The sequence below is a fragment of the Cuculus canorus genome, chromosome 8 (assembly GCF_017976375.1).
Source record: "Cuculus canorus isolate bCucCan1 chromosome 8, bCucCan1.pri, whole genome shotgun sequence".
NCBI lineage: Eukaryota > Metazoa > Chordata > Aves > Cuculiformes > Cuculidae > Cuculus > Cuculus canorus.
Genome location: NC_071408.1, coordinates 15,752,024 through 15,761,267, shown reverse-complemented (window position 1 = coordinate 15,761,267; position 9,244 = coordinate 15,752,024). Strand labels below are relative to the sequence as shown.

The 9,244-nt window shown below is 39.6% G+C and overlaps 1 protein-coding gene across 1 annotated transcript; it reads right to left on the bottom strand.

The window, feature by feature from the left end:
* Positions 1–691: 691 nt before the first annotated feature.
* On the bottom strand, positions 692–9,134 carry DNTTIP2 (deoxynucleotidyltransferase terminal interacting protein 2). The gene is made up of 7 exons (XM_009563502.2): positions 9,013–9,134; positions 6,883–8,615; positions 5,191–5,326; positions 4,316–4,411; positions 3,852–4,016; positions 2,644–2,753; positions 692–1,187 (listed from the first exon to the last, which is right to left on the bottom strand). The coding sequence occupies exons 1-7, from the start codon at positions 9,064–9,066 to the stop codon at positions 1,094–1,096; spliced, it is 2,388 nt and encodes a 795-aa protein (XP_009561797.2). The 5' UTR covers positions 9,067–9,134; the 3' UTR covers positions 692–1,093.
* Positions 9,135–9,244: the final 110 nt, after the last annotated feature.

The following is a 9,244-nucleotide window of genomic DNA, read 5'->3' as shown; positions in this document are numbered from 1 at the left end:
GCCCAGCGAACACTGCCCAGCACAACCCACCCCTGGCTCACACAGAACAACACGGGCACTTGCTGGGCACAGTGTGTGGCAAAGCAGATGTCAGAAGAAGCAAAATAAGGGAAAATATATAGAATGTGAAACAAATCCCTTATTAGCCATGTTGTACATTAAGCAACTTCTGTAACTACTACTGAGCAGCCTCAGCAACAAACATCGGGGTGTTGGTTGCTGTCCAACAGTAAAGCTTGCTTTTCTCTTCTCACAATCACAACAGGTTATGAACTGTCACTAAAGGGGACTGATGCCATCTCTGGTCCTATAATGGTAGCAGAAGCCTTCCAAACTCACTCTGACTATTCCAAGTCAGCTGTCAGATCACCGTGTGCACTCTACACAACTAATGGATCCCACTGCCAAAGTATTTTCAGAAAGATCATTATCAAATGGTAAAAATAAATAAAAGCAATATATGACCAAATGTTAAAATTTAATATAACAGTAATAACATACTTAGATTATTTTTATTAAAAAAGATGCATTTTAAATCTTATTATTTTCTTAGTGTATATAAATTATAATATATTATTTATATTATATTATAATATATATGTGCGTGTGTGTGTATGCTGAATTCCAGGACGTTTTCAAGCCCATTATGGTCAATGTTGAAATAAACCCTTCACAACCAAACTACTTCTCAATATTTTCTATTACAGAACTCCCCAGCAGCACCTCTGACAAGACATGGGAAAATTTGTTCTGGCACGTAATGGATGCCAAAGACTTAAACCTGGAATGACCACAACCCATGAAGCTGTATTTTGTGCTCAGAATTAACAGTATGCTTTCATATCATTATCTTTTAAAGTAAATTTTAATTTAAATAAAAAATAACTAACTTTCATTTTTAAATTAATTTAAATGTAGACACCTGATAATTTGATAAAGCTCCCTTCTAAATTCTCATTGCGGGACATTCCCTAAACCTCAATTTGCACATGAGCTGCAATATTAAAAAAAGAAAAAAACATCACAACCAGAGCATTCTGTAAAAACTTTTATAACAAATAAGTTGTTCCAGCTCTTTATTTTTCTTCAAGTCTTAATTGCGAAATTTCTTCTTCTTCCGATTCCTCTTCCCTGCTGCAAAAGCTGCTTTTTCACTCATGATCTCCTGATACTTCTTTTTATTATATCTGAACAAAATAGATATTTTACTTTTAAGCATTATAAACCAAATTTCAGGAAAAGATAACATGGAAAGTACTCTACAGATAATTTGCCAAACTGACTTTTCTCATATTTTCTGAGTTAGATTTCTTTAATTTTGCACATTCATGGATAGGTAAAGGGAAATCACCACTTGAATTAACAATAAATGTACATAATTTCATTTTGGAAGTAAATTTGATTCAGAAATCATTAATTTCGATAAAACCAAGGGATTCCTCATTGCATACACAACCACATTTTGGAGAGTTCACTGAAACACTGCTGCTGCAGTGCATAGCAGGAAGATTTATAAATTCCAGCAATACTATGGACAAATTCTACCCATTTTTATATTGCCTTCTCAGCAAACTCAAGATAATCAGCCTTTCTCTACTCAAGACTGAGAGCTCAGATGAGATTTGCACTAAATAATGAATAGGATCTACTTACTGAATATGAGGTGCTAGCTCCTCTAATAGAGATTCTTACGTACCTGTACCACAACAGATCACTGCACACTAAGCAGTACCGAGGCTTTTAATTTCAAGACTGAAACCTGACAAATACCTGCACTAATACTAAAGTATCTGCTTAAAGCCCTTAGTAGTCACAACATAAATTAACTGATCAAATTTCAAATATCTTGATTTTAAAAAACTGCTTCTAATAAATACATTATAAATCAGGTCAAGACAGAAAAATGGTTAAGAAATAGCCATGCTAACTTGCCTTCCCAGCCTGAACTTAACCTTCTAATCCCCAGTCATGTACTACTTCCAAGAAAACATATCAGTAGGTGACAACAGCGCAGATTAACATCATGTAACAACCAATATCAAAATGGATAAACTAATGGATGTGCTCCAGTAATTGTAGGTTTGGCAAACATTAATTAATCCAATCATATTCTCTAGTAAAACTTCCAGCACAACTTTGATTCCTCTGACAGGCTGCTGCCTGACACGCTTCTAAAATGAAATCACATTAACTTTCATAAAATTACATTCAGCACTTTTCTATCAATTAATGCCAAGAAAAATTAATCAGTCTTTAAACAACAATGAAAAGTTCATACATAGACCTAAATCCCTCATTCAGAGCCCTGGGCTTTTGGTGTAAGCCTGCACAGAGACTTTTTTTAGAAGTGAACCAGAATAGGGCTGATTCCTATCTCTTCAGCACTGACATTTTAAGAGGGCATGCCAGCAGCAATGACCCAAGTTGGATAAAATCCTTTTATGAAGATAAAAAATATGCTGTCTCAGTCTAATTTTCCCCTGTCCCTTAGATCTTCTCAATGGCAGTGTCGCTCCAGTGCCAAAACAGACTAAGAAGTATAAAAAAACCTCATATAAGCTGAATAAAAACAACAAATAAAGCCATATAGTTAAAAATACTTGCCTCTTAGGATATTAGAATTACAAAACTGTTTTTAAATACCTTCTGAACTCAGAATCTGCAAGCAGCTCTTCAACAATTGTTCTTTTCCTTTGTTTCTTAGGGATTCGACTATGGTAAAAGTCTATAGGAGAATCAACCACAGTTCCAACCTAGAAAACCAAAATGAAAACATTCTTACTGTACAGCAATAAGTTGATTTTGCTTTTTTTTTGTTTTGTTTAAATCCTCTGAAACAATCTACAGAGAAGATCAGAATGGTATCTGAAGAAAGTGCAAAGCATAAAAAGGATTAAGCGATGTTTTGTACGTAAAGTCACTTTTTGTCTCATCGTTTAGTGCACAGAGGAGGGCCTAGGCTTTAACACTGTAGAGTTTTGAACACTGGACTATTGCAACAACATTTGTATTCACAAAGAAATCCAAGCCTTCACTTTTAAACATCTTCCGAAGGACGGAAAGGACTCCCTTATGACCATCTCAACTCTTCACTATCCTGTCACTGTGGTGGTTTTGCTATACGGCTCCACAGCAGTTAATCCAGCTCTAATACAGGGCTGGAATGCGTCACATTTTGTCCAGCTTTCAAGTCAGCCAGTCCTGATGATTCAGGTTAGCAGTGGAGATACAGAAAGCACATGTTTCATGTAATGAAAACAGACCTGCACAGACCTTATTGTGTGCAACATGTCCAAGTTTTTCTATGCTCATAGACTTCAAAACATACTAGGCCCATCCTTTAGAGTGAAGTAAAATTTTAAGAAATTAAATGCCCTCAAGCACACCAGCTGTTTAAAAAGGCACAAGGAAATGGAAGCCTATTTCTAAGGTTTCTGCAGTAGGTATTTTCTTTGTGCAAACCACTGCAAAGCTGAGAGCTACAGCAGCAGAAATTTTGGCTGATCACAAAGCTAGTTGTCTCCATTCAAACTGTATTAGCTAGTAAGAAAATAAAGGTTAATTATTTTCTATACATTTGTTTAAAAAGGCTAATACAAAGTAAAAATCTAGTCCGCTGAGGGTTTAGAATGTTTGTTCAGTACTATGAGATCCACTGAGATGAAAGAAGCACAGCATAAACACGTATTTAACAGAGTTAAGCAGTAGTAAACTGCAGCCAAATAAAAAACTTTAATAAATAAAGCTAAGAAATTAAAAGAACATAAGAGGCTACCTACAAAATAGGCAGAGAATAAGAATAGCTATTGAAAACTTCAGCAGTACAATGTCAACTTCTGCTGCTTCCTTACCTGGAAGTACTTGGGCAAACCATCTCTATCATTCTTCTTATAAAAATGTTTAGGGTCCAACGAAGCTCGCATCTTCAAAACTTTAAGATCGTTTTTCAGTTCACTTGTCATTTCTGGGGCTTTCATACCAAACCAGCCATCACCTGTTGTTTTCTCTCGCTCCGCCTAAGATGTGATACCGAAAAATAATAAATTTACATTCAGCGCCTAGGACAGGGGAGGGGAGGGAACTCTCCCCTCCAAAAGATGGATAAAGCATTCAGAACATAACTCTGTATCTTTAAAAAGTGTATTGCATGACCCTCCAAACAAGAAAGCCACCAGCACTGTATTAATGACAGATTGGTACCATTTGAGCACATTACCTTTGACTTCCAAGAAGGCCTGTGTAAGCAGAGTCCCAGCATGAGGCTTTCACCCAAAGATTTTTCTGTTATTTGAGGCGTTATCAGTCCTTCACTTACCCTGCGCTGTTTCTTCAGCTGGTGAAGTGATTCCCTGAACGGTGGCACACATTCCTTTTTTTCAAAGTCTGGAGTTATTATACTATTCTGCAAGAGCTGTAAGAATTCAACATTAGACAGTCATCTCACTGACAAAAATTTTACTGCTTCACCATATTTAAAGGACCTACTAAAGAAATCATGAAGAATCTAAGCAAGCACTACAATACAATACTTCAGCTTCTCTGATCCACATCAAACGTAGCAGGGATTTTCAAAACAGAACCCTGGCCAACAAGAGAGAGCAGCTGGCTAGCTCTGGCAGAAGCGAGATGGCAAATGCTCTAGAATGAAGAGGGCTATCATGGGTGAGAAAAAAGTCTCACTGAAAATAACACATTCCCTTTACCTCAAAAGCTGCTTTTGAAATAAAACTGCTATTAGGGAGAGTATAGACCTTTATTTACTGGAATTCATTCTTATTGTGGTACTTAGAGACCTGGTTCAGCAGAGGACTTGGCAGCGTCAGATTAACTGTTGGAGTCAATGATCATAAAGGTCTTTTCAAACCTAAACAACTCCATGTTCTATAAATATCTTGTTAGCAGACCTCCAGCTCGTGTACCATTAGCAAGACTGCAGGCATAATCAGCTTTGTTTTATTTTACAAGATAATGCTGGTATTTGCATTGCTCTTCAGTTTCTGAAGCATCATATATATTTACATTCTTACCTTTGAAACCAAACATAAATCCACACTTGGGCCAAAAAGCATGGAAGGTCTCAGCAAATAGTAAAGCAGGACACTTCTTTAAAAAGAAGTAAACCAACCTTATTAAATTAACACCTTTGTGTTACTGTTGTCTCAGATAACTGCACACTTGTAAACACATTACCTGGTCCTTCTTTTTCTCCTTCAGTTGCTTAATTACACTTGGTCTAGGCTTCTGTTTTTTTGCATCAAAACTAATATATAAACCTCCAAGCTTCTTGATATTCAAACCAGGGTCTATGCTGCTGGAAAGATGTAAACTAAAAGAGAAATAGTTAATGGTTAGAATGTTTTAACAAGCACATAGCTAAACCTTCTACTGGACTCAGAGAAAAATTAACAGAAAAAAAAAATTTCTTATTCTCCCCACTTAGATTCAGTTCTGCAATGATTTTATGTCTCAGTATCTAGAAGTAATACATAATTTATAGGCAACAGAAGATGAGGGTGAAAAAACCTCATGCCATTACATTTGCGGAATCACTTCCACAAATCTTTCCTATTACCTCTAATGCTGTATTCTTACCTTAGGCATTACTATCTTCTATAAAACTGAATTAATTCACTTAACCTTGCCAAAAGAACTCATGAACAGCATCCTTATTCTACACACTGCGAAGCTTGCTAGCTAAAGAGAAAAAAAACCCACAAAAGCACAATCATATGGGTAGTAAAAATATTGTCAGCTCTCAGTGAAAAGTATAAAAAAAGCCAGAATTCACTCTAGGAATGTTTAAGCCCTTGCCTGTAGAGCAGTACTAGGAATAATGCTGTTATACATCTCAAAGCTGGTATATTTCACATTTTTTCACCACTTCATTCAGGCAGCCAGAGGAATGTATTCCCAAACAACATACTATGGCTGACTAAAAAGGTTTCTGATTACAAGAATACTTAAAAGCTATAAAGTACTATGGAAAAATATGGTAGTATCTAATGAGAAACAACAGGTATTTATTGTAGCTTGAATGCTTATAAAAACTAGTCCTTTGCAACTTTCTATTAAACTGTGACTAATCTCCTGCCACGCCTTTACAGTGAACGCTTGGCTAATTTTTTACAAGACTCCTGGCCTACCTGAAGGTTTTAGAAGATTAAGACTTATTTATTAAACCCAGACAGAGTATCATGCTTTAAATTTACAAAGTATATAAAGAGATTTGAGCAGGAGTTGAACTACAAGAGCAAAAGAGGTCCCATGCAACCTCAATTATTCTATTCTATGCCGGGCTGATTTCACTTGAAGTCTCACCATCCCACAGCACGAGAAGAACTGAAAACATGAAAGCATATGTATCGTAGTATCATAGTATAGTAAGGGTTGGAAGGGACCTTAAAGATCATCTAGTTCCAACCCCCCTGCCATGGGCAGGGACATCCCACTAAAATCAGACTGCTCAACGCCAATCCTATGTGACTGTTTAGGATTAAAAAACATGATCTACTTAAGCAACACATAAGGAATTTACTGGAGTTTTCATTATTTATATCCATTACTAAAAAATCAGCTTCAGAAAACTGTGACCTGCAATTAAGTCAGCCTGACAGTCTGTTTTTTAAGCCAAACAAATACAAGGCCTCCAGAGGCTCAAGTATTTCAGAGAGTTCCGTTCCACTACGTACAAAAGTGAAAAAAGCCAAACCCTCAATTTATGGATTATATTTTATAATCCATGCAACCCCACCTTTCACATCAATATGACTTACATGACGAGACCACTCCCTCATTTATTCACATTATTTAGCACCTAGTGTACGTATCACGTACATACACTTGAATGAAATGCAGATTCTTTATCCCTAGGAAGATACTTACACGTCAGTCTTAGTTTTCAACAACTCATCATCTTCATCTTTCTCATCTTCATCTATCAAGTCTTCTTCAACCTCTTCCAAATCCGAGGCTTCTTCACCTTTTTCACTTCCATCACGCCTGCTTTCAGCATCACTACCTTGGTCTACCTGATGATCTAGGTAATACTTTTGGCTAGAACTCATGCCAGGCTCAGTATCAATCACAAAAAGCCCTTCAGCATGCAGTGAACTGTTTTTTAAAGATTTTTTTTGGGAAAGAGTCCTCTCGCCTGCCTCTTCCATACACAGATCAACCTCAGCTGTATCTATGTCCACTACATCGCTATTTTCAGACTCATCACTTTCACCTTTGCTCAGAAACAATGCAAAAGAATTGTTTCCAGTGCTTGATCTGTCACTGCTGTGTGATAGAGATTCAGCAAATTCTCCTGTTTGGCCTTCACCACTGTCTACGCCAATTTCAAGCACCCCACAACCACCTGCGCTATCAGTGCTTTGTGCAACAGCTATGTCCTTTTGTGGGCTGCTTACTGCACCAGACTGGTCACTCTTTCTTAATTTACCAACATGGGCAAAAGACTGCTGTGCATCTGCCTCAGCATCTGCCCTTTTGCATTCTGGAATGTTTTTACTTTCATTTGGCGTTATTTGCCCTTGGGATTCTGACAATTGTTTGGGACTCATGCAGTCAGTCAAAGAAAGAGTAACACACTTTACTTTTCCCTCCCTCACAAGTATTTTACTGTGTTGTTCTTGTATGTGGCCACATGCTTCTTCTGAATCATCTACCCCAGCAGACTGTGTATTTTTTAATGCTTTTTTTCCAGGTGATTCAGTGGCGCTTTGCTTCATTTCTGTAAGACTGCTGGGTGTCACATCATTCATAACCTGTTCTTTAACATCTTCACTTGGGGTTGTATTGGCAGATTTGGAAGGCAAATTGGGTTCTTTATCGTCCTCAGTGACAGAGGAAATATCTTCTGTGTCAGAGGGAAGTTCTACAGCAGGTCTAGAATCAGAAATTATTACTGGCTCAGATTTAATGGTGTCCTCAATTAAATTCTCATCTTCTGAAACAATTTGGTTTCCCTTCTTAGTATTTGCTGCTTGCGATTTCATTTGCACTCTCCTAGTAATTCGTCTGGTAGTGATAGATGGTTCCACGTGAGAACTTAAGCAGCACAACTCTGCATCAGAAATATCTTCAGTCTGGGCTTCACAAACTGTATCTGGTTGCAATTTCTTTTTACTTTGCCTGCTTCTTGTAGTTCTGGTAACACTAGGCACCTGGACACCAGAAACAGCAGAGGAACAAGACTCAGCTTCAGAGACATCATCTTCATCCATAATCCTGTTTAAGTTATTAAGAAAAGCTGTCTTGTCTTGTTTTCTTCTGTCAGGAGAATCTGATTGATAAGGAACTACAATCTGTCGTCTTCTTGTTACTCGAACAAACAAAGGTGTTTGAAGACCAGACACAGAAGAGCAGTTGGATTCTGTTTCTGACACATCCCCTCCAGCTTGCGGTTCAGCAACTGATTGTGCTAAATGAAAAGCTGTGTTCTCATTCCTAGTACTCTGCATCTCTAAGCTATCACTGACATCTGACTTTGTTTCTGCATGTTCCAAGTCTTCGGTCTGAGATTCCTGAATTATCTCTGGCTTATGAACTGATTTAGTTCTCCTTCTGGTCATCCTGACAGGCACAGGAGTGCTGATTTCGGCAGCTACCATCTAGAAAGGGAGCAGAAAAAGCGTGCTATCGACAAACAAAACGAGTGCACGAGCAGGGCCTCACTAACAACCCGTCTTAAAAGACCTGCTAAAGCTGACGGTGCCTTTCGTACCCCTAGGAAGAAGCGTCAAGGGGCCATCGCCCACTCACCTGTTCGCCTACCGCGCTTTGGTAGAGGCGGGAGAAACGCCCACACGCGTTCAGAAACGCAAACCAACGCCTTAAGGCGCCCGGGCGGGCCCTCACGGGAGCCCGGCGCGAAGGCCACACTCGGAAGTGCACGAAGCCGGGCCGCGCCTGAGGCCGCGCCTAGCAAGACGGCTGCTACAGCCGCCGCCGCCACCTCGCACGGCGGCGGAGCCCGACTGCCCGCGCCCCCTCGTCCCGGCCCCTCACCTCCGCCTCGGCCTGCTGCGCCTCGCGCCGTGCCGTTAGCCTGGTGGCCACCATCTTGCGCCCGCGCCCACCCCTTCCGGCGTAAGCTGCGGCGCTCAGGGCCGCGTGGGGCGATGGGACCGCGAAGGAGGGGGCGTGGCCACCGATGGAGGAACGGCCTCCTAAGGGGCGGGGTCCGAGCGGCGGCGGTGCCGCAGGGAGGGCGGGGCTCGCACAAGGCACAGAGCAAAAG

Bases quoted from the DNA above. Each gene is read 5' to 3' on its own strand.
- DNTTIP2 (XM_009563502.2), bottom strand. From the start codon at position 9,066: ATGGTGGCCACCAGGCTAACGGCACGGCGCGAGGCGCAGCAGGCCGAG. The intron at 5,327-6,882 runs GTAAGTATCTTC...TTTCTCTTTTAG, and splicing joins TTGAAAACTAAGACTGACGT to TTTACATCTTTCCAGCAGCA. The intron at 2,754-3,851 runs GTAAGGAAGCAG...TTGGTTTTCTAG, and splicing joins GTTTGCCCAAGTACTTCCAG to GTTGGAACTGTGGTTGATTC.